This window comes from Melanerpes formicivorus, unplaced genomic scaffold (genome assembly GCF_026170545.1).
Source record: "Melanerpes formicivorus ecotype bairdi unplaced genomic scaffold, bMelFor1.0.p_v2 SCAF_92, whole genome shotgun sequence".
Taxonomy (NCBI): Eukaryota; Metazoa; Chordata; class Aves; order Piciformes; family Picidae; genus Melanerpes; species Melanerpes formicivorus.
This window is the reverse complement of record NW_027142444.1, coordinates 419580-445000: the sequence shown is the minus strand read 5'-3', so window position 1 is coordinate 445000 and position 25421 is coordinate 419580. Positions and strand designations below refer to the sequence as shown.

At 46.1% G+C, this 25421-nt stretch overlaps 2 protein-coding genes across 7 annotated transcripts in view; one reads left to right on the top strand and one right to left on the bottom strand.

Annotated features, from left to right (window-relative positions):
* LRBA (LPS responsive beige-like anchor protein) overlaps positions 1 to 25421 on the bottom strand; it is a 315739-nt gene that overhangs the window by 124148 nt on the left and 166170 nt on the right. For all 6 annotated transcript variants that reach the window (XM_068165720.1, XM_068165722.1, XM_068165721.1 and 3 more), the window contains one exon: positions 23844 to 23980. In XM_068165720.1, coding sequence (XP_068021821.1) covers positions 23844 to 23980 — 137 coding nt within the window. The remainder of the gene's footprint in view (positions 1 to 23843; positions 23981 to 25421) is intronic.
* On the top strand, positions 17616 to 21111 carry MAB21L2 (mab-21 like 2). Its single transcript, XM_068165706.1, has one exon. It carries the CDS (start codon positions 18716 to 18718, stop codon positions 19793 to 19795), a length of 1080 nt encoding a protein of 359 aa, XP_068021807.1. The 5' UTR covers positions 17616 to 18715; the 3' UTR covers positions 19796 to 21111.

The window sequence follows — 25421 nt, the reverse complement described above, 5'->3', positions numbered from 1 at the left end:
AAATCTGTAAACTAGGGTACTAGGGCACATTACGTATGCCTCAATTCTCCTCCATGTTCTCCAGAGTATCCAAAGGGTGACAGAACATGTGTCCAAAAAGCTGCAGGGGTTGAAAGCTTGTGTCACAGGGGTCAGAAAAAGAAGAATCTTTTAATAACTAGGGCTACTCAGAAGGGCTAAGGGGAATGCAGGGAGACAGCAGAGTGCATAGCCAAACACATAAAATCCTCATTGTCACTTGTAACAAATACCAAAAAACATTTCTGATATCCAAACCCTCACGACTACCAAATGCCTGGAGGAAAAAAAGACATTCTCTGTCAAGGTGAAAAAACAGTACCTCTTCCTGGTCCTACAGCCTAGATGCACAAAAGAGTAACCCCTGTGAAATTCAGCCTGCGAGCATCATTTCCACAGCCGGTGAAGCAAACACAAACCCAGGCTGCTGCAGTACCACACTCCCTGGTCAAACATCTGCTTGACCAAACATATCTTGCACTAGCACAACAATACACAGATAACAATACACAGGAAACAATACACAGAAAACTATTCCAGGCAGCCCAGCCAGCTGAAAACTGGCTCTGTTGCTGGGAGGGGGGTGGGGGTGGTGTGTGATTCTATTTTAAATGGATCAGTGGACTGAACTGGCTCAGCAGAGCTGCTACAATGGCAGGCAGAGCAGGAGGGCAGCAGCAGCTCAGACTACACTTGCTTTAAGTTACCTGAAGGAGAATGTAGCTGTGTGTTGAATTTTCCTGCCCACACAAACAAAACAGAGGCCCTGTCTAATGCCCCATTTCTTCCCTTCTCACCAGATATAGCAATTTTCCATACTGACAGGACATGGCAAATAAATATTTTGTCTTTAATAATAGTTAGAGAGATAATTTCTCACACTACACATTAAGAAGTCAACTACAGAATCACCCCCCAGCATGAAAAGTGGCAATCCTTGGCTTGCAGAAGACAACCCTACCTTGACACAGTCAATCAGCCATGGTCTGAGGCCAGGTGTGTGGTGCTCCCACCATGTCCTTGGAGCTCTTGGACAGAGGCAAGGGGTACAAGGTAATCACACATCTACAGGACTGAGCCCAGTGATAAGCATGTCAGGATGCAGAATCTTCACACATTCCATAATTGATTTTCTTAATTGTTCAGTGTCTCTCTTCTGAGGAGTGCTTTGGTTGCTATCTATGGAACTGAAAGCTGCCTAGCAAAGTACCTATGCCTTCTGTTTAAATGGCATGAGAACCTGATAGTTAATTATAAAGAGTGCAAAGCATTAAGAGTGTAACTTTTAACAGCTCTGAAGGCATCCAGAATATCTTTTTCTATTGCTGGCTAATATTTTAACCGCTGCAAGGTGGAAATGCAAGGCTAAGGGGCACAGAAGGTTATGCACAGTACATTAACTGTGTGCCTCTGTGCAATCTACAATGCTCCCACAGAAACAAAAACATGTCCTTGGTGCAATAACCACTGCCCTTCCAACAGCACTAGGCAAGTAACTTCCAGACAGGCAGCTTCACTACTGGAGTGAATCACAGCTGCAGTAGCTCCTGCCATTCCCTAGAGACCACAAGGACTTTTCCTAGGGCCTATAAAGGAGGAAAGCACAAGCTCTTGGTTGGAAGAGACTTTTAAGATCATTGAGTCCAACCATTCTCTAACTCTACCAAGTTTGGTGCCAAACCACATGCCTCAGCACCACATCTCTGCCTCTTTTAAACACTGCTTACTTCCAGCTCTGGACTCCTTCCAGCACCCCAATGTCCTTCTTGGGGCAAGGGCCCCAAAGCTGAACGCAGTATTCAAGGTGTGGCTTCACCAGAGTACAGGAGGACAATCACTGCTCTGAAACTGCTGGTCACACTATTCCTGATCCAGGCCAGGCTGCTGGTGGCCCTCATGTAAACCTGGGCGCACACTGGCTCATCTTCAGCTGACTGCCAACCAACACCCCAGGCCGTGCTTTACTGGGCAGCTTTGCAGCCACTCAACACTCTGCCCCAAGCCTGGAGCATTCATGGGGCTGTTAAGAAGATCAAACCAGCAGGAAATAACCTGCCTCAGTTTCTATGAATCCTCCTAACTCACCCATTGAGTTAGTGCCATGCCCCCTCCATTTCGCTGAGGGAACGAATACTGTGGGGTCCAGAAGAAAGGGGATGTCCAGGGAAAGGCTCATGTGGCACAGACTGCCCAGATGTGCCTCACCAAGACCAATCACTCTTCCTGCGGAAAGTGCCCAGGGTCTCCAGTAAGGTCTTCCACATATTACCCACTCCAACGTGAAGAAGGATCCCTTCTGAAACAGAGCTGAAAGCTCATCCCATGATCCAGAGTGTGTCATGCAGGAACACACCCAAGGCTCTTGTGCACAGGCAATGACCAAAAGAACGTCCTTGTCTCACCTGTGTGTACACAAACACACATGTGTGGATTTGACGGAAGGAACCCCTGGGATAGGTACGGCCTGCTCTCAGCAGGGATTTACAGGAGTCAGTTCTTTGCAGACACTTGTCAGATTTGGATAAATGTTTGAGATCCACCCTTGTATTTTTTCACTAGCCTCCCTTCCTTCTGCACAGAGGCATGCATTTTCTTTCAAATATACTGCACAGCAGTAAACACCACTGGTGAATGTAAGATTTACAGCACATTAATAAAATCATACAGGCTCACTGGCCTTAAATATATGAGGCACACAATTTAAGTTTTCATGACTACCTCAAAAGAGACCTAGAGTTGCCATGCAGCATGTTTAAAACCACGGAGTATTTACACCTCCACATCATTCACCTCTTACCTATCTCTAGTTATTTATTTTCTCCAGTACAGGGCAAACTTCTGAAAGATTAACACTAGGTGTTGGGAGTGATACTCACTTTATTAGTTCACAGTTGGGGGGGAAAAAAAGTGAAGCAACACCTAACCTACAAGTGACAACAGAGCATGGAATCTTAAGATTTATTTTGCATTAGAGAACTAAAAAGCATTTAAGGTTAAGAATAATACCTTAAAACAGTGAAAGAGAGGGAGGAGGCAGAACAAGAACATTTGGAATCCAGACTCCAACAAGCAACTGAATAGTATCTGCAAATACCTTGGTGCATACTCTTGGGAGAATTGGGGGTGTTCAGCCTGGAGAAGAGAAAGCTTGTGGTCTTTCTGGACTTAAAGAAAGCTGGGGACAGATTTTTTTTGGCAGGGCCTTTTGTGACAGGACATGGGGTCATAGTCTGAAACTAAAAGAGCAAGATTAAGACTAGAGAGAAGGAAAAAAGCTCTTCAGTGTGATGGTGGCGAGACCCTGGCCGAGGCTGAGAGGTGGTACACGCCCTATCCTTGGAAGCACTAGAGGTCAGGCTGTTTGGGACTCTGAGCAACCTGCTCTGGTTGGGAATGTCCCAGCTGACTGCAGAAAAAAAGCTATTTCATGGCAGCATAAATCTGCAGGAATTTTACCTATGATTTCATAAGAAAATAGTAAAAACATACAAAAACCCCCTCACAACCTGCAAGTTATTGCCTCATCTCAATGCAGTTAAATACTTAATCCCCAAATTCTGGTACTTCTATAATTTGTACAGGATGAGAGCAAATAGCCTCAAAGTTGCCCCAGGGGAGGTTTAGGTTGCATATTAGAAGAAACCTCTTGACTGAAAGGATTCTCAACCACTGGCACAAGCTGCCCAGGGAAGAGGCTGAATCCCCAGGCCTGCAGTTGCTTCAGAGAAGCAGAGATGCAGTGCTGAGGGATGCAGAGTAGCACCAGCCTTGGCAGAGAAGGATGGAGTGAATGATCTTGAAGGGCTTTTTTCCAACCAAAACAATTCTGCGATTCTCTGTACATTTAAAACCACCACTTTTAAATAATAACTCTCAGGAAGAAGGAAAATGAGGTTTGTACATCTTCCAGCAAATTCAGCCCTGACATCATTGGCACAATCCTGCTTCAGTCACTCAATAAAAGCGATGGCAATGCAACCTTCCGCGCAGTCAGGGTAGATAATGCACCTAATGCACATCGCATCCTATTGATTCCGAAATCACACTGTGGAAAAGACTCATCCTTCAGAGTGCCACAGCCTCCACAAGATCCTACCCTGAATTATTTAGCATAGCCAAAATGCAGTCATTTGTCAGAGGACTTCACTCATCCACATTCTTTATCTTAACATTATAATCCAGGTCATAGGCAGTATTTTCTCATTTGTAATATTCAATACAATTTGCTTTGTTGCAAGAGACAAAAGGAAAATATTCTGGTTCTTACCAGGTCCCCTGCAGCACCCCTGGACACTTCCAAACCAGAAATAACAGCAGTGACAAGCCAATCTGGATTTTGTGTGTGTGTGTGTGTTGGGTTGGCTTGGGGCATTTTTTCAGGGTTTTTTTTTTCTGGGTTGTTGGTTTTGTTTTGTTTTCACAGAATCACAAAATTGTTTTGGTTGGAAGAGACCTTCAAACTCCAAACTTCAGCTCAACACCACTACAGCCATTAAACCCTGTCCCAAAGAGCCACGTCCACACATTTCTTGAACACCTTCATGGACAGTGACTCCACCACCTCCCTGGGCAGCCTGTTCCAGTAAAGAAATTCCTCCTAATATTCAACCTCGATCTCCCCTGGCACAATTTCAGGCCCTTCTGTTTCTCAGTTCTTTTCAAACAGACTCGGTAAAATAACTTAGTCACAGACTCTGGATGAACAGAAATTCTCCTTGGATCCATCTCTAACAGCATGCTGAGGCTCGTTCAGAATAAAAGATGACAAAGATTCAAGATATCACAGAATTGTTTGTGTTGGAAAAGGCATTTAAGATCATCAAGTCTGACCATTATCTAACTTTACCACACCTGGGGCTGCTGTGCTTGCCATTTCCTCCATTTCACAGAAAGGACTTCAGCACAGTGGGTAAAATGCCAGCTTTTAGGTTTCAGTGTGTTCACTTCAGGTGTGCTTAAGAATCAGCACACTCTGAACTTTCCTGACAAAGCAGCACAACAGACTAAAATGCTGTTTGTTAAATGATGCTTTAACTTTGTTTGACATGTTTTCAGGCCAGGGTGTTGTTTTCTCCTTTGGTTGGTAGGAGTTTTTTTCCCTTTCTCCATCGTTTGTTTGCAATTAATTTTTGTAATAGTTTCTCTTTGTAGCCTTCTAGAAGGGTTCAAGCAAAATGCTGAACTGATTGTAATGCATCACTAACATCTGTAACGTGTTGACCACTTCACTTCCAAATCCCTTCAACATCTGCACATAAGTAACCCAGCTGATCCATGTCTGCTTCCAGACTGGGTCTAAACAGCTCAGCACAAACTTAGAGAAGTACTTTTTGTGCTGGGCTACGACCCTGAGATTAACTCTGAAAGCCTCCATATAATCTGTATTGTAGCAGTCAGAATTTTTGTTGTTGAGGGGTTTTTGGGTTGTTGGTTTCCATTTTTTTATGCCTATACACTTTATTAAAAAGAGGTGGTTTAAAACTACTCTACTGGTCTATTCATAGATTTATAGAATAGTTTGGGTTGGAAGGGACCTTCAAGATCATCCACTTCCAAATCACTGCCCTCCACCAGCCCAGGTTGCTGGCCAGGCTGGATGAGGCCTTGAACAGCTCCAGAGAGGAGGCATTCGCAGCCTCTCTAGGCAACCTGTTCCAGTGTCTCTACCCTCACTGTAAAGAATTTCTTCCTAATCTTCAACACAAATCTGCCTTCCTCAAGCTTCAGTCCATTCCCCCTCATCCCACCATTACCAGTCCTTGTAAAAAGTCTCTCTTCAGCTTTCTTGTAGGCCCCCTTCAGATATTGAAATGCAGCTCTAAGGCCTCCCTGCAGTCTTCTCTTCTTCAGGTTGAACAGCCCCAGCTCTCTCAGCCTGCCCCCACAGAGAAGGTGTTCCAGCCCTCTGACCTATACATGGTCAAAACATACTGGAACTCCATTTTATGCTGCCTGTATGAATTAACTTTCTATTGTAAGGTAATAACATTATGAAATACTTGTCATTTCTGTACAATCTGTAGGCTGGTTTGAAATGCAGAGGGCTTTAAAATTAAAATGGAACTATCACCTCTCCAACAAATCTGATAAATTACCACAGTAAGCCTAGATAGAGAGATAGAAAGATGCTTAAATTCACAAGTTTTGGATCTTTAGCTTCTATGATTCTAGGATCAGTGCAGTGGGGTTTTTATTCAGGTACATGTGAATAATCAAATTGTCATTTTTTCTGCCCATTTTAGAACTCTACCATTTACTAACACCATTTGCTCCTAAACTGCTAGAAAATACCTCAGCAAAGCCGACGTTCCAAACAAAGACGACACTTCCTGCTCTCACACAGAATCTGGAACACCATCAATGTTTTGTTCAGCTTGCATAAGTCGCAACTGATTGGGCACAGTCCCCGTGGGCATGCCATTTCATCCAGACTGGACGGTTCATTAGTCATAATTACTCTAACTGTACAGCAGAGACTGCAGTTTTATCTCATCATACATCTTCGATAAAGCTGCTTCTATTTCTGCTTCATCAGCATGTGAAGTTATATTATTGGAGCTTTTATTTTCCAATCAGTGATTAACATTTGGTTGTTCTGCACCAAAATCCAGGAGAAGGTACCAAGGAAGGCCGCAATGTGACCACCACCTGAACTTCTGTGTTAAATGCCTTGTTTACTGCTCCATGAGAAGAGCAAATTCTGAAATGACAGAGTCCCTAAGAAAATGTAACAACGAAAACACCACCAGTGCAGTTTTGTAAGAGAATTAAGCTGTGGGTTTCTAACTCCAGTGGTGACACAACAGGAAAATCTATGGGTTGGGTACAAAGGTTAGACATGGAGAATATCTGACCACTGCTGGGTCCATCGGCATTTTTTCAACAGTGCTCATACAGCTGCAGAAAAGCAAAGCCTGCAGCATAAAGACCCACGCTGCAAACTGACAGCTAATGCCCTCCAGTTAGCAAACAGATGCTAAAACACTTAAATCCCATAACCAGGGGAAACCTGTCTCTAACAAAATGTATAGAAGCCACACGTTAAGGCATTTCCTTGCTGTGGTGCTTGCTGCTGCTTTTTGCATCGCATTGCGTGACAACAGGAAACAGAGTGGCAGCGCCATCTGAACGTGCCACGTGTGCCCATGGTAGGCCACAGGAACAGTCATCAGCGACAGTTACATGCAGGCACTGAGGCTGCAAAGATCCCAGAGTAATTAGTGCTGTCTGAATGCAATGACATCTGTTTTCTCATGGTCCCCCAGACTTGTCAGGCCAATAAGATGTGTATGAAAAAATATGACAAGCATTGCAAACACCCTCCTGAAAGGTCTCACTTTGGGAAAAGCTGAAAAAAATGACACGTGCCACCTCTTTTTTGCCAATATACCTAACAGCCAAAGCTTCAGGATTTGAAAAGGTCTTTGGAGTCATTTTACGTTTGACTGTGAAGGTTTATTCTGTGCTTAGGATGAGTATATCGTAGCAGCTTTTGTTCCCTAAACACAGCAAGCTCTATTCACAGAAGAGGAATAAAAAGTGACTTTACTTCTGACCGGTGAGCTTACACTGCAGTGCCATCCTGATCCTCTTTTAATTAAACCAGCAGATACTGGGCAACACATAACACACACCTGTATATCTGTATTTAGTGTTATCATGTTGCTTGAAGAGGGAAACAAGAACAGTTTTACAGCTGTGAATTCTGCATTGCAAAAAAACCCAAACCCATCACTGTAACCTTTTCATCTGAAGCCCTGAGCTTTTGTTTTAGGATGCACAGCCTTTTTCCTCAATGGTGTCTATCTCTCTGGACCGTGGCACTCTGTTTGAGCATGCGTTTTCTGCGAGAAAGACATTAGTCATCATTAACGGAAGCACTGACACACAGTCTAAGTGCCTCTCCACAATGACCAAGTGGCAATCATCTTTCTCTTCCCCTGTCACTGCTGATTAGGGTTTTCTTTCATGAAAATTTAATTTGTCGCCTTTCTGCAGCTCCGTTTCTTACATTTCTGCAACCACACAACATGCCGGCGACACAAAAAGCACAGCGAGAGAGACGGGAAAGGGAAGATTCAGACTGCAAGGCTCTGCCTTTTACTTAGTTTAACAAGAAAAGAAAGGCCCCGTACGATGGAGCAAACGAGTAGGGAAAGCCACCATTAGATAGTGAAGGTCTCAAACAGCCCAGCACTACCCTCCATCCCACTAACAGCACTTCTTCCGCTGGGAGACAGATAGCCAGCCCTTCTCCCAGCGTGCTGTTCAGTAGGGAATGTAACAGCATCTAAATAGATTCTTAGAACCCATTCCTTTTACAACAGCTTCAAATGTGTTTTTTTACCTCATACAAAGATTTATTAAAAGGATTTTGTAACTCAGCAATACGTTTCAACCTCACTGCTGGAGTCAGTGTCAACACCGCTTTGACCATGAGAAAACCATCCCTGAAGAAAGCAGCTTTAGCTGCTGCAGGCAGATGAAAAAGTTTCAGTCACGTCTGATATTTTGCAGCCATTAAACACACTCAGCCTGGGATTCCTGCTCTGGGTAACATTACAAACATTGTTGAACAAGATACCATAGCAATGCGTTATTTTAAGGAAGTTTTTCAAAACATTTACTCTCCTGCTTTATTTCAATTTGTCTAAAGATTTTTTTAATTATAAGCACATGCTCTTTTGTTAACATCTGTGCACAGCACAAACCCTGACTGAACGCCAGCTCCTGAACACACGCGGGTAACTCACGTCCCTCCAAAGAAAGCAACAGCATCGAAAACTCCAGGAGATGCACACTAAGGTATACTTGAGTCCTTTTAACTGATTTTCCATGCAAGCCTTTATTTTTTTAACAAAACCCCACCACTTATTGCAATTTTTACATTCTCCCAGGATCTTTCAGAATTTCATTAAGTGCAAAGCTAAAATTTGGATCTACCTCTATTAAATTCAGAAACCGCAGCTAGTAAAACACAAGCAATAAAAACTTCATTCAGTTTCCTAAAGTATTGGTCCTCCACTACTGGCCCAAACCAGCACTGGTAGTCAGAACAGAATTGCTAGTATTGCTAGCACCTTGGATTTATAAGCCTCAGTATCTCCAAATAGTCTCCATATATGAAATATAAGAAGAGGAAACCAGGAATTAAAAGCGGATTTTGAATGGCAGGCTGTGATTGTTGAACTGCTAGGGCAGTATAACCTTGATTAAATGCAGAGCAACACTAGAGCAAAAACAAAGCCCTGCCATGGAAACCTAAATTAACTGCTGAAGCAGACCATGTCTCTGCAGCAGGCCGGTGTTTTCAGCTGGCCTGCTTGGTCTGGAGAAAACCTCTGACTTTCCAGAGGGCACAAAACTAAAAGCAAAACTTCTCCAGCCACACATCGACCGCCGCTTTGCTCTCCACCTTCTGCTGGGCTCTCGCCTGACAAGCCAGGAATGCAGACGTCAAGATCCTTGCTCAGCGTCCACGTCAAGTTCAAGTAGGGAAGTTTAGCTCTCTGACTCCCGCCCCCGCCTCTGAGCCACTTGTCAGGGAAAGGTTGGGCGATTTATTGACCACTGCTGGATGTGTACTGTCAGTGCTGAAGGAAATATGAGAGGGGGCTGTCGCTACTCTTCTGGAGCTCATTGATAATGACATACCTGCCTCTGTCACCCATTACCCATACTACAAACTACTTAGACCTAACTGAAAAATCAATAGTCTACTTGCACCGGTTCCTGTGGCTGCCTCCTTTGATTGTCAGCTCCTGTCTAGGGTCAGCACTTACATGAAAGGGGCTGTGACTGCCTGATGCTTTCAGGACAACCTAACGATATGAAACTAGCCAACAGAACAGTAAATTCTGTCCCCCTGCCCTCCTCATCAATTAGGCTTTGACTAGGCTTGCCTGTAGAAACCTGACCTTTTAAGTTTAGGTGAATATGGAACTAGCTGAACACACCACTGCCCTCAGCACTGAGCCAGGAAATCCACTGACAGGTTAAACAAAACAGAAGGTTGTAACTGTCATAATTTGCATTGCACTTTCACGCCAACAAGGGTGTTATCAGTGGGGGCAAGCCCTGGAACACACAACACCAGCACCCTAAGCCACTCTCCTCATAAATTTTCAAGGGAAGGGAGATAAAACATAAATTCACAAACAACCATGCATTTCAAGCCCCACTTTCTTTCAAGCTTGCACTCTGGAAACCCACAAAGTAAATATAAACAGCTTCCCTTCAGGGGTATGCCAGCACTCAGATACCAGTCAGAATGAACTTCCAAGGTAGATGATGAAAAGCTACCTGCCTGTGCCTTTTAAGCACTCCAGTATTAAGCTTCTCTCCACTGCATATTTATAAGCATGAATACTGATCATTAATGGGTCACAGACACACACACACACACCCTGTACTTTGGAGCAGCAGGTAGGCATCAGTAACTTAAAAATCCCCAGAGGGCCACAGTTGGCACTTCTGAGTGAACATGAGTGAATAGCATCCACCTATACACCCTGGATCCTGCTGGTCTGCTAGCAACATCTGAATATTCCTGTGACTACAGGCAAATGACAAACGTTACTCTTTCATGCCCTCCTTCAAAGGATGATTGACAGTCATGAAGCAAAGAACCAAAGCAAGAAATCTCAGCTCTAAAATGAAGGCTGAACTATATCTGAAGTTAAATAAATAGCTTTAGTAACTACAATCTAAAAACCCAAACAACTTCACGGCAAAACACCTTGCCTCTTCTGTGCTCCTAAATAAATAAAGAAATTATTAAAATCTATTTTGAACTGTTATACAATACCTAATTAGTGCTCCTTCCCTATCTATGTATCAATTTTGAAGCAACAATAGCTTTATGTCCTTTTATTCTCTTGCTGCCACAGGCCCACCACCCTTGGGACAGGCATTACTGGGAAACACACGCAGCATGTGTGACAAAACAATTCACACAACCTGAAATCTCAAGCATCCTCAGTCCATGCAAGGACTGCTTGCCTCTACAAACTACAATTATTATTGGTTTTGGAAATACTAGGCATTGTCTGTGCACTTTATTCAATGTTTGTGATTAACAACTTGTAATGTAAAGATAGAAACTACTCCCAAAATCTAACGCAAGATACTTTTTGCTCTACAGCTGAACCTTTTTAACTCTTGGACCCTTAATACTATTCTCACACAAGAGCAGGCAGTGCCACACACTAGGAAAAGCTCTTCAGTAAATAAGTGAGAGGAAAACTGTATAATTTGGTTTTCAAAGTTTAAGATTCAGTTCCAAACCTCTAGAAGCCCTTATGAAGCTTTTCTTCTGAACACTTCCCCAACACACACCAGTCACTGCATTTAGCTTATTTCAAATGCACTTTTAGAAATCAGGCTTGAGAAAGGAAAACAGCTGACCTAGGAAAAGACAAAAATACTCTTGCTTAAAGCTTCAGATGTCATACTGCAGTAATATTTGTTGTACTGTAACACACAGTTGTTCTAGACAAACATGAACCAGAAGGAATGCAGGGAGAACACTCCTTGAAAATGACCAAATGGAATTGCACGACGGTGCTGTTTAAAAGAGAGAGACCAGCAGTTAGAATTAATATTGCACTCCAAACAAACTAGAGAGCAAACAGCAGTTAAAAATGGTAGACCTAATTGAGTCTGGATGGACCCCTGTGCAGCCCTAACACGATGATTAACTATGCATCTGGTAGCATGTCAAGTCCTTTTTGTGTGCCTATCTGATAGTGAAGTGAAAGGGCATGGACAGTGTCCAGTCCCAGCAAGCAAATCATTTGGAAGCAGTCATAGCCATAGATCAAAGATTTTTCACTCTATCCAAAGTCTATTTAAACCCCACCAACCCCAGCCCCTTGCTGCAGACAAAACGGGTTAGAAAATAAGAAAGACTCCTCAGGATCCAAAGATAATAAAGGGCAATAGAAGCAGAAAATGAAGAAAAGAAACAGACTGGCAGAACCTTGATTTCCATAGGCTGAGACAGCTGGTTTACATCCTGGTTTTATTTCAGATGCTTAAAGAAAAGAAACAATTTCCATCCCTTAGATCACCAAGTATTATTTCAATTAAGCTATGCAGATGGCTTCTATACATTATTTGAGACAACACAGTTTTCCCCAGCTACACGAGACAGTACCTTCAGCTGGTTTTCACACACAGGTTTTCCCTAATTCCTAAGAAATCTACAAAGAGAGCAGCATATTTCCATGAAGAAGTTATTCTGAAATGAGAAATGCACCACAAGATGCAAAAGAGGAATCAGGAGGCTTTGTTTCTCTCATTACAAGTAGCAGCAAAACCCCTGCAATGATTTTAGACCAAACAATCCACTGCTTTTATGTCAACACTGCACTTTCAAAGGGTAAAAGAAAAAAGTCATCCTGTGAGGTACAAAATGCAGAAAAGTGGAGGTCTCTCCCTGTGCCTTTCAGCTGCGTTATATCTGAGAGGGAACAACTAGAAAACTGTTCAAAACAGAGAAGCCTGGGGTGGGTTACTCAGTTAAATAAAAATTGTATGTCTTTTCCACTGGATCCAAAGTCAAAATAATCATCTTAAAATATGGGGAGCAGGCAGCGAGCGACTTGATATATTCTACACTGGTCACCAGTGCTGCTGAGAAGATAGAGCCCCACTCTGTTCCCTCCTCCCACAAACCCATTTTCCTGTATAGATTTCACTCAGAAACTCACTGGAAGATTGTAACCTGTAGAGTGGCTGGTGAGCAGCCAAGGATTTCACATTGCTCTGTGTGGTATTTGAGAAAATACTTTTTAAAATCAGAAGCCTTCCATTCTAGAGCTAGAAAATGACATTTTTAAAGGTACAGCTTAGGGAATTTTAGGTTAAGTTATAAATAGGCTTCATCTTGGTTAGCTGCACAAAGCCTTTGATCTTGAAAACAATCGTCTAACCCATAAAAGCACACAGCCTGTTGTTCCTGGAGTGATCCTTACACACACGCACAGATATGTGAACACGCAGGGCAGTAAACGCGGCGATCGTTACACAGCTACTGAGAGAGGACAGGGCCAAATGCCTGCAAATTTCTGTATTGGATTTAATTTCCACAAGTCTGACTTTGCTTAGGGTGTCTTTGCAATTTCCCTGTTTGTCCAAGGAGTGCTGATGCAACCTCACAACACATTATCTCTGCAGCCCACCTCATGTTTTTCTCAAGGAGAAAAGAAAAAAGGCGTTGCATTCAACCAGAGGTCAGGTTGCCCAAATCCTGGCATGTCACATGCTCTCATACTTCTAAAAATGGATGTTATTAATATAATTGATTATTTATTGTCAATGAAGACCAGCCAGCACATGCTAATTTACTGATCTCTACTGGATCAAATAGCATGTACCCACCCCAACCGCCTCCAAACGCAACAAAAGGCCCACAAGAACTTTTAACTGGAAGAATATGTTACAAAAGCACTAGAAATGCTGTTTCCTGGTGCACCTCTGGTGTTCCCTGATGGCCAACTTACAAACCAGTAGCTAGAGCCAAAGCAATCTCACAGCTAAAAGAAGCCACCAAGAGAAAAGAGAAGAAACTACCTCTAATACTGGACTCAAAAGATGGGAGAAAGCCTTCAGCTGCAGGCTGCTCGTGGTTAAACACTGGAATATGAACAAGTGCACTTTTTTAGACTTGAATAAGAAAGCAAAAATCAGGTACTCAAAGGAATAGTTGGAACTCACCACATTCCCACTGCAGAAACAATAGCAAGGGGAGGCTTAAAAGCGCCTATAAATGATTTAAGTACCACACCACTCCATCTTCACAGAAAAAAGTAAGAGATTTATGCAATACTCTGATGAGATGCATTAGTGACACACACAAATGAAAACACCTTTTCTCCTTGTGTGTGCTATCGACTCAGATCAAGAGCACAGGCCAAGCTGACTCCCAAGGAAAGCTACACACTGCATACTACTGAGTGTAAACAGCATTGTATCTGCCAGTCCCACAACAGCATTTACTGTAAACTCTGAGCCTGGTTCTGCCATGGAGAAATGCAATGTGCATTACTGAACCATTTCTTTTCAAACCCATACATTCCCTGCAGCAGTTCAAGCTCCATCAGCAGTGCAGGAATGTATGAAAATGACAGGCAAAGGGCACTAGCTCTTTTCCCATACTGTTCTTCTATAAATGGAAGTAGAATCCTGCAAAGCACTTAAAGCCAAGAATGTTTGAAGACTGATCTCCAGGAAAAAAAATAAAAATTACAACATTAGGCTCCACAAGCAGATTAATTATTCTGTTTTCTGCAAAAAATGGTCCCCTTAAAGAAAAGGCCAGAGAGGAAACTAACCACTAGAAAATAGGGGAATACTGAATCTCACCCACACGGCCCGCCATGAACGTTTATACATAAACACAGCTATTTCATAGACCGTTCATAGAAACACTTATCCCTTTCAGGAGCACCTGTTCCTGCTTCTACTTTTCCCTGCCAAAAAGGGGAGAGGGAGAAAAACAAAGGCAGACTGACAGAAATCCTTTAATAGCCTCAAGTCAATTTGATTACACTTGGATTTGCCTTAAAAATTACACCTTGTGTGAGGCACTACAGAAACTAAAATACATGGTCTGTAACTTCAGAAAGCTCTAAACTATGTATCAACTGCCACTTTGACAGGTGAGAAATGCAAATATGCTGCATCATACCCTGAGAAACTTGGGTGCTTCTTGCTAAAACTTGCTGTCATTTTCCAGTTTGCTGCTCTTGGGCTTTTATGGATTAATACAAACGCACAGCATCCTCTTTAAAAAAAAGGGGGGAAAGGAGTTTTTGCACATTTAACTGCAGCCTTTGGCTGCTACTTTGCCATCCTCACCGTGAAGAAAACCCCGTACTGTGTCCAGATGGCTGAAATTTACCCCCAAACCTGGCTCCCCTCGGTGCTTAGACAAAGCAAGAGCAGGGGCTGAAGCAGGACTAGGAGGGGCAAGAGCAGAGGTCGGAGCAGAAACAGGGGTAGGAGCAGGAGCAAGCAGTCTCCACACACCGAGCTCTCCTTCCAGGATCCGTTTCCAGAAGCCCTCAGTAAACAAAACACTATTGCTCCAGGCAGCGGCATGCTGATGTTGGCACTGCTTAAACCAAACAAACACGATGTTTAACAGTCAAATAAAATGTCCCGCAGCCTCCTTAATGAATTTGTCAAGGACCATCAGATCACCCCCGCCCCTGCCTCATTAACTCAAGTATGATGAGACGGATTATAACGAGAGAATACAGATCAATCGGGCTGAAGGCTTCAAGTGGCTTTTAGCCCAGAGAGTTTCCCTCCCGGCGGCACACACAGGCACCCGGTCCTTTTAATGTAATACAGTATCTCCTGCTGCTGGAGGGGCTGCCACTTCCCTCAGACACCATCAAGGAGCTGCTGATGGACTTCTACAGTAACATACATAAAGGCAGAGGTGACAAGGGCTCTTCAATTATAGCCTATTCGGATCCTGTTGTTACACACACACACCCTCCCACCTCCTCCCCCCCTTCAATTATTCATCCCGGGGAGAGCAAATTCCACCACAGACGAAGCTTGGTCTTAATGCAGCCCAGCCACAAACGCCCAGACACACGAGAGAAGGGTTTCCCGTGCATTATTTGCTGGAAGTGTTTAAGTTTATTGCTCAAATGATGTTTCTAATTAGCGCTGGGCCAATAAATTAAAGCCGGCTTTTGTTTAGCTGATTTATTATTTTACCAGAGCTTCAGCCTCAGACAGGAAAATTGGTAATGAATTGTTTTAAATCTGAACACTAGTAACGCTTCATCATTACTCCCTTCACCCAGGGGGAGTGGAAGGGTGAACTGTCCCCTCCTTCTGCTTTTACCCTGAAAACACCAAAATGGGTCTCCCCCACCCTTGCCCGGGCCGCCCGACGGCTCCGACAGTTCCTCGGCTGCGGGAACCCCTCCGCCCCGGGCTGCCCGCTCTCCGCTGTTAGCGAAATCGCACCGAGCCTTCCCGCCGGACCGGGGAGAAGCGGCGGCCCCGCTACGGGCACGGCAGCTGCGGGAACACCTTGATCAGATCTCCGGGAGCTTCGGTAGGGCTTGTGAAAGGCAACCCAAATCCCAGCTAACCCCTGCCGGAGTGTCCAGACCGCCGCAGCTCGGCCTGGCCAAGCCGAGCCCCGGAGGGACGCGGACCACAACGAAGCCCGCCCGGTGCTGCCGCGCACCGAACTGGGCTTCTGACCGCCCTCGAGTGGGTCCGCCCAGGGCCCCAAGGAGGGCGCCGGTCCGCGCGGAGGTCCCGCGTCCCAGCGCAGATCCTCCCCGGCTGCCGTGAGCCCGGAAGAGTCGCGGCGCTGGCAGCTTTGCGAACCGGCGGTTCTCCCCTCACGGCAGCCTGTGCCCTGTCCTCCTAGCTCCTTAGAAGATGCTCTTCCCTCCGCTCCTCTCCCTCCTAACGGGGCCGAGCACGGCGGGGACATCAGACACCACAGTTCCCGCCGAGCACCGGGCACTGGATCCCGAGTATCGGGGCAGTGAGCACCGCTGCCCCGCCGAGCACCGGGCAGACACGACAGCCCATTCACGCCCCCGAGCACAGACTGCCCCGAAGACACCGGGGGAAAACAAGCCGCCAGTGCTCTCCTCTGGAGAACGGAGCCTCACCGGCGCCGGGCACGTCCGTACTTACTTCTTCCAGCGCGCAGCGGCAGGGTCGGCACCAGCCATGGTTCTAATTTAAATGCACACGGAAAACAGACGGCGCGATTTGCCTTATTAAAATGAGCCAGATGCGGCCAAAAGGAGGGGAAGAACAAGACACTGAGTCCAGCCGCTGCCAGCCGATTAAACCGAAAAAAGGAGGTGTGTAAAGAGCCCCGGGCAGAGCCGCCCCCCGCACTGGGACCGCTCCCAGCCCCGCATCCTCCGGCACACATCCGTCCGCTGCGGGGATGCAGAGCCTGGGGCCGAGAGAAGACGCCGGCATGGAAGATGCGGCAATCGTTTTCCCTTCTGGTGGCTTTGGAGCATGTACTGCCCGGGGAGGGGGGCTCAAGATAACTGCTCTTTCTGAACGGTTGTAACCGAACTATGGGGTTACGTCCAAATAATTATCTTATCAACACAAACTTGCATAAAACACCATTTATTTTCGAATAACTCAACCCCGCGCTTCGGGAGCATGAGGATAACTTTACAGCAGGGCATTCATCGACACGAAGGTGACCGAGGGCTGTAGAACAAGGTGTGCTCCAAGCGACGGCCCAAATTTCCAATTTCCCTGCCTACATCCCGGCACCAGCCAGGAGGAGGATTTATGCCTGTGGTGAAGCACCGGCATCGCCTGCCCGTGCTTCCCTTAGCACCCTGCTCTAGAGGGAGGTGTTCCTGCCCATGGCAGGGGTGAGGAATTCAATGACCTTTAGGGCACCACCGGCCGGGGCTCCTCGTCCTGGTTAAGCCCAGCAGAGAGCAAAAAGGGCTCCCCGGCCCCACCACCACAGCAGCGGGGAGAAGGAAGAAGACGAAGAGGAGGAGGAGAGGGCAAAAGCGTGCACGCCGCCGCCGTAGCCGCCACGATTGGCCGCGCTGCTGACAGCTCGGCGGCGATTGCCGGCGGAGGGGCTCCGCCCCCCGGCTCCATTCATAAAGTAGCGGGGCCGGCGGCAGCGCCGGAGAGGCACCGGCATACGGCGGAGAAGGAGGAGACGCAGAAACTTGCAGGGGTGGGCAGGGGGAGGAGAAGCCACTCCCGAGCACGGCAGCTACACCCCCCATCCGCTCTCAGGATAAAACACAGTCTGTGCAAAGAAAAAACAAAAACAAACAACAACCCAACCTCTATCCGTATCTATACATCTCAAACAATCTATAGAGAGCTACAGGACAGGAATGAGCCACCACAGACCAACTGCCCACGGCTAGAGCAAGCCAGAGCCGGGTTCAGCCAACGCCTGCAGCAGGAAAAGGGAAATCAGCAACACCCCCTGACAGTCTGAGAGCGGCTGCCAAACTCATGCACATCTCTGGCGGTGCCACGGACTGAGAGGGAGGCAGACAGACAGACAGACAGAGAGTTCCCTCTTCCGTTCTGGGCATTGCTCGCATTCTTCTCCTCCTCCTCCTCTCCTGTCGTGCGCGGTTTAAAACTTCGCCGCCGACCGGCTTTTCTGCGGGGACCTTCTGCGAGTGCTGGGGAAGTCTGTCTGGGGTTTTTTTGGTTCGTTTTGGCGGTGGGTTTTGGGGTTGAGTTTTGTTTGTAGGGGTCGGTTTGTTTGTTTTTTCCATGAACTATTGAAACAGCTGCCTTTTTGTTTTTTCTTTTTCTTTTGGTCGCTGCGCGGGGTGGAGGGGGGTGGGCGTCTGAGCGCAGGGGCAGCACAGACCTCCCTGCCCCCACCACCACCCAAAACTTTGCCCTCCGGGGGGGTGCCCGACTCTCCGGCATCGCCCAGCCCGCCTGCGACTTCCACTCTTCTTCCTCCTCCTCCTCCTTCCCCCTGTGCTTTGCTTTGTGATTCGTCGTCCTCCTCAATTTTTTATTATTTTTTTTTTAATTGCTCTTCCCGCTGCCTTCTTCCCGGAGGGGTTGGGGGTCCGCGATCTGGCTGGTGCCCCTCCGCAACGCTGCAGCCACCGCTAAAGCATTGGATCCCTCAACGTACTGCGAGAGCCCGGTGTACAGCCCGGACCTGTGCCCCAACATGATCGCGGCTCAGGCCAAGCTAGTCTACCAGCTCAACAAATACTACACGGAGCGCTGCCAGGCGCGCAAGGCGGCCATCGCCAAGACCATCCGGGAGGTCTGCAAGGTGGTGTCGGACGTGCTGAAGGAGGTGGAGGTGCAGGAGCCGCGCTTCATCAGCTCCCTCAGCGAGATCGACGCCCGCTACGAGGGGCTGGAGGTGATCTCCCCCACCGAATTTGAGGTGGTGCTCTACCTCAACCAGATGGGCGTCTTCAACTTCGTAGACGACGGCTCCTTGCCGGGCTGCGCCGTGCTGAAGCTGAGCGACGGCCGCAAGCGCAGCATGTCGCTCTGGGTGGAGTTCATCACCGCCTCGGGCTACTTGTCCGCCCGCAAGATCCGCTCCCGCTTCCAAACGCTGGTGGCCCAGGCCGTGGACAAGTGCAGCTACCGGGACGTGGTGAAGATGATTGCGGACACCAGCGAGGTGAAGCTCCGCATCCGGGAGCGGTACGTGGTGCAGATCACGCCCGCCTTCAAGTGCACGGGGATCTGGCCGCGCAGCGCGGCGCAGTGGCCCATGCCTCACATCCCCTGGCCCGGCCCCAACCGGGTGGCCGAGGTGAAGGCGGAGGGCTTCAACCTGCTCTCCAAGGAGTGCTACTCGCTCACGGGCAAGCAGAGCTCGGCCGAGAGCGACGCGTGGGTACTGCAGTTCGGCGAGGCCGAGAACCGGCTGCTGATGGGGGGCTGCAGGAACAAGTGCCTCTCGGTGCTGAAGACGCTGCGCGACCGGCACCTGGAGTTGCCCGGCCAGCCTCTCAACAATTACCACATGAAGACGCTACTGCTGTACGAGTGCGAGAAGCATCCGCGGGAGACCGACTGGGACGAGGCTTGCCTGGGCGACCGGCTGAACGGCATCCTACTGCAGCTCATCTCCTGCCTGCAGTGCCGACGCTGCCCACACTACTTCCTCCCCAACCTAGACCTCTTTCAGGGCAAGCCCCACTCGGCCCTGGAAAGCGCCGCCAAACAGACCTGGAGGCTAGCCAGAGAAATCCTCACCAATCCCAAAAGCCTCGACAAACTATAGGGTTAACACCCTCGCGCACAAAACTCGCCACAAAACAACAGCAGCGCCTAAAAAAAAGAATTAAAACAAAACCACCCCCACCCAACAACGAGAAAGCGCGACGACTCCTCTCTCCCAACAACAACAACGAAAAAACAACAAACTTTTTATTTAACGCTGACGGGAAGAGACGGCGAAAAAAATCGCCCCCGACAACTCCCCCCCGCCACCCCCAACCACCTGCAGCTCGGCTTTTAAAAACTGCCAGACGGTTTTCCCGGGATAAACTCGGAGTCACCCTGCATGGAAAAAGGGAAAGGGCCTCTCTCCTCCTGCCCTCAACGGGAATTTGTAAAAAGTCACTAAAAGAAGAGATCGGACTTTTGCAACTTCCAAACAAAACCCGAAAGGTACCATTTATTTTTTTGTTTGTTTCCCTCCTCCCTCCCAATCCATGTATAGTCCTTTTCTTACTCTCTTTTGTTTGCCTGAATGTTGTCACCAAGTGAAAAATTATTTAACTATATGTATAAATTCCACTAAAAAAACAACCAAACAAAAAAAAAAAAAAAACCACAAAAAAAAACCCCAAACACACCCAAACAAATCAACCCAACAACCAACCAAAACGTTTTACTGATGTTAAATGTATTTCGGTGCCAAGGTCAGATTCTGTGCCCACAGCTGACTTGTTGCAGAGAGTAATAAAAATATTACTTTAACTTTATGCTGGCTTTTTGTGGGTGGTTCTTAAGTCGAGGCAAGTCGATGCTTGTGAACGTTACAAATAATGTATTTTTTAAAGCAACGGAAACAGCAAATGTGAAAGCAATCTAAGCACAACGCCCAGCCCAAGCCTTTGCTTGGCATATTTATCGATGTTTTCGAAAATTCCCTTCAGTTTCTAGCAAAATAGTAAGGAGGAAAAAAATCGGGACTTGTTTTGTAGTTCACCGTGTGACAACATCTGCTTTGTTTCTACGACTTTAAGCTTCCCCTCAATATACGGGAATATACAGAGCGTGGCACAAAATTCAGACAGAATCAGCGCATGCCCTTCCCTCCTCGCTTTTATGTTTTTCCTTATATTTATTTTACTTTTTCGCCCCGGTAAATCCCAAATGAATCTATTTTCTACCAGAAATCCCCCGCTGTTTGCTTTCTCTTCTCTCTCTCCCTTTGACTTTGACACATGCAAAGTATAGATCTACCCTAAATAATTAATACCCCTTACAGCAACCGCTCGATAGGTTTTTAAAACAAATATTTGGGGGTTTCCGTCCCGCATTTAAGTACAGCAGCAAATCGCCCCGGAGCGTAGCCCGAGGAGCGCATAAGGAATCCACAGGGAAGCGGTCGGCGTTATATGTACACCCGGGGTCTTCCCTGACATCCATCCCTCCCCGCAGAGCCCCTTCCGAGCGTCCTCTCCCAAAGCTCCGCTCTACCCGACCCCTTGTATTTCTTGCTGCGGCTTTTAGGCTTCCTTAGGACGACTTGGAAATATTTGCAGGATTTGAACAGTGAACGCCGTTCTAAGCTTTAAGAGCGTTAGCTTTATCTTCTCCAGGCGCCCGAAAGATTTCAAAGCCAGCTCGGGGCATTTTGAGCAAATTTTCTGTGCTTTCGGCAGAGGGTTGGGGGGTGGGGGGGTGGTGGAGGTGGGGGTTGGCATGTCTAAAAATCCACGGTTTTTTGCCCCAAAGTATACCTTCCGTGAACAGATCCGGAAAGAAACCGCTTTTGGAACTGGAGTTGTTTGGGGGTTTAGTTAAAAACGAAATGAACAAGCCCGGGAAATTCGTTGAGGGGGAGCATGTGCGGCGCTTTGCCCAGCGGTGGTTAGGTACCGCTGCAGCCCCCAGGCCCCCCCCCCCCCCCTCCCCCCCCCCCCGGCTCAGGGCTGCTCCGTCCTGAGCATCCTCAGCTCCGGGCACTCGAGCTGGGCTGTGCTTCGCAGGTCTCTTCCAGAGTCATCAGAGCCCCTTCCCCATCTCTGAGACAACCTCAGCTGGCAAAAGGGGTTTAACCCACAGGGATATCCCTTTTTCTTCCCCAAAAAGCAGCCTGGAGTGAGAGCCTAAACTCTGATCTTATCACTCCTGATGCTATCTCTAGGGCAGGTTTTCCTTCAGGAGCTTGTCACAATGTTTTTCTTTCCAGTAGTTTAGACAAATATACAAGGGGCTTTAAATTTATCAAACAGATGAAGCCTCATTAATTAAACAGGGCTTCTGAGCTACTAGGTTGGATTAGGATTTATTTTCTTTCCAAGAGGGGATTTTCTACAGCAGTTCTTCTATCCAGGTACAGTAACAAGCAGAGGGTGGGGTAGGGAAGCATTAGTGCTTCAAATAAAGCTGTGCAGGTTTGGTTTTAAAAGCAAAAATAATCAGATTTAATTTTTAGCCTACCCCATACTCAGAAGAGACATTAGAAAAAGTCTGTTTTGTTTTGTTCTTCTTTTAAGATCTTCAGCTGAAGTATCAGCACAAGCAGCATGTAAGAGGCGCAGCCTGTATTTCATGTAGCAAACTCATTCTTTCATAGGAGCCCAAATAAAATTTCTCAGGTTAAAAATCTCCCAGATTTAAAGATACAGTCACCACAAACCAGAGCCCTACCCGAACCTAGGAAAACAGCCACTACGAGATACTCCAAAAAGGGAAGGAAAAACCCCAAGCCTACGTTGTATGTCTGTGCCCCCACGACCCACGTAACAGTGGTGGTGGGAATTAGTAACTGTACTAACACTAGTAACATGCTAACAATGGAAGCCAAAAAAGCAGAGCAATTCAGATCTCTAAGACTTTTTTACGCTGCACAAATGCAACACAAACTGGAACATTTTAGGTAGAAAATGCAGTAAGTGACATCAAACTGTCTCCACATTTTATATTTGCAACCTTTTTACCACTCTTTTTTTTTATTAAAAAAAAAAGCCCACAGTATGGAAAGAGCAAGGACATCCAGATTTTTAAAGAGCTACCATACTGGAAATTATTTCAAGAACACTCCAAAACAGAGAAGTTAAATCTCATTTCTAGTATCACACACAAATCACAATTCCCATTAACGGCTCAATGTTAAATTGTTAAATTCCAGTTCTAAGATCTCAAGAGTCTTGATTTTCCCACTAAATGTAGCCCTTGATAGGATTTGATAATCCCAGCTTTCAGACCCACCAATGCCATTTTTAACCCAGACAAGAGCGATTTACCCAGCAGGAACAAAGAGCTGAACTGGTGCTTCTCCACTGCACCATGACTTCTTCCAGTGACTTTTTTCCTTCTTTTTTTCCCCCCTTCACAAATAAATTATTGCCTTGTTTAATATTAAACAGAAATTTAAGAACCCAGGAGCCACCACCATGCTTAAATTGGGATGCAAGCATATTTTCCAGCCATGCCATGCTTTCCAAGCGTGGAATGTTTTCTAGGTTGCAAGTGCAACCTTATTAAGCTAATTGCCTTTGAAACAGGAATGTTTCTGAAGGTTACTGATTTTAAACAAGTAATCAAGTAACTGCGAGCAAATAAAGTTTGTGGCAATTAGCAAGTCAGTTCAGAAACACATTTTAAGAGGGCAATTACGTTTTCTGCTCGGGCACAATAAATAATCACAGGCCCTATAAAACCTGGTGTGGAATAACAGGACACAGAAGCTATGAAAACTGAGCAGTGAAGGAAGTTTAGAGCTACCTTATACTAGCGGTGGGTAAAAATAGGAAAGTAAAACAAAGCCTTTGGGCTAAAAGCCTCGTTGATCTTTCCAGTATTCACAAAGGCCTGTGATTCAAGATGTCTTTAAATAAAGTGCCTCCCTGGAGCTTCACTTGCAGCCAGCTAATTAACATTCAAGCAGGGTCGAATTGTGGGAGGGGGAGAAAAAGGAGAAGGAGAGGAGGTGTCGCCTATGTGAAGTTCAGGAACGTTAATATGGTCAGTGGCAAACTTATTAAAGCAGGAACACTGCAGAGCGATGGAGGTAAAGGAAGTCAGATGAAGAATTAAAGGCCCTGGGGTAATTTGTCATCATCTCTCGGAGCTCAGGGTCAAGGATCTCTTACCTTTGGGTCGATTTTCTTAAAACTAGGATCTTCTTCATCCACCTCAAAATAGAGCTCAGAAAGAGTGATGGAAAGAGTGCCTTTCACTACCACTGAGGGTGCCACAAGCTGAGCTGGTGTGCTTAGGGCAACTGGACCTGCCAAAGAGTGAAAATACCAACAATATTCAGCACAGAGAAGAGCATGAGGGCAAGTAACTTGCTTTCCAACCTTAGAATATTAAAACAAATACAGTGAAGAGTGTAGCTCTTGCCTTAAAAAGCAAACCCTCCTTTTAGCTGGGAAAAGAACATGTGCAAGAGATTTGCAGTGTCCCTGTGCTGCCAAAGGCTGCAACTGCAAACTGCTGCACACATTGTATGTGCCAGAGCTGGCTGTATGTGTCGCTTTCACTCAAGATGCATTTGCTTTTTGAGAGTTGCATACCTTCCATGATATGCAACAGAGAGAGTGCACACAGGCATACTTGAAACCTCACTGTCAGAAGTGCTCTCTGTATGCTGGAGAGTTTTGAGAGCTTTCCACAGAGGTGAACACAGCAGGCAAGGCTCAAAGTTGTCCAACTGTGAAGTGTTCCCTCACGGATGCTAGAAATCTATTGTGAAGGTTACACACAATGTTACAGAGCCCAAAGCAAAATGTTTTAAAAATGCTTTTGATTCCACAGTAAATATTGTTCAAGGATTGCATGTGGTGTTAGTGCAGCTCGGGGACTGTGGGAGTAAACAGCTGGAGGGTTGGTTTCCAACTGAATGAATTTTTATTGGAATAATCACATCTCCACAGGGCTTATCACAGGGACAAATCAGACTACTACTGAAACAATAGGTCCAGCATAGACCTGACAACGCAGAAACTATTATGTAAACTAAGACAGAGAGAAAGAACACAGGTTAGCTTTGTCACCCAGATGATGAAGAGGTAAGGAAATGCAGTGACTTGGCTGCAGTGCTACCTGAGACTTGTGTAAACCCGGAGGAAGGTGTGCAAGTGACTCACAGAGTTTTGTGTTAATAAAGCAGCTGTAAATGAGGTACACACGTTCAGGTAATCAATGTGAGAATAACTGACAAAAAATTCAGATGAATTGTCATTTCCATCGATTGTTAGGAGGGTGATGGTCCTTAATCTCGCATCAATCTCAATGTGTGCCACTAGGACAAAAGGAGAGATGCTCTGTGGAGATCAGAGCAGCTTTGCCCTCTATTCCCAGCGTACAAATACATTGTGTTTGCAGATGGGCACGAGATAGATGCCGAACTGCCATGATTTCCCAAAGCTCACCCCCACAAATGGATGAAATAAGCAGCTCTGTGGTCTTTTGCTGTCTCCCTTTGCCCTCTGTACATTAGCATGTAATCCAGAGGAGAAATAACATTTTTTCAATCACTCACAGACATTCAATTATAGGGCAAGCAGACAGCTGCAGAGCTGGGGCAGTCCAGGTCCTGTAGAAGACCCCCTGACAATTTCCACTTCATTTCTAACCCACACTGCTTTATTAGCGAGGATTACTTCTTAATCCTATTGCCATTGTCAAGATTATATAATTAAACTCCCCTTTCACCTCTATTACAG

What these genes read in the sequence shown, in the direction of transcription:
- MAB21L2 (XM_068165706.1), top strand. Translation starts at nt 18,716, where the DNA reads ATGATCGCGGCTCAGGCCAAGCTAGTCTACCAGCTCAACAAATACTAC.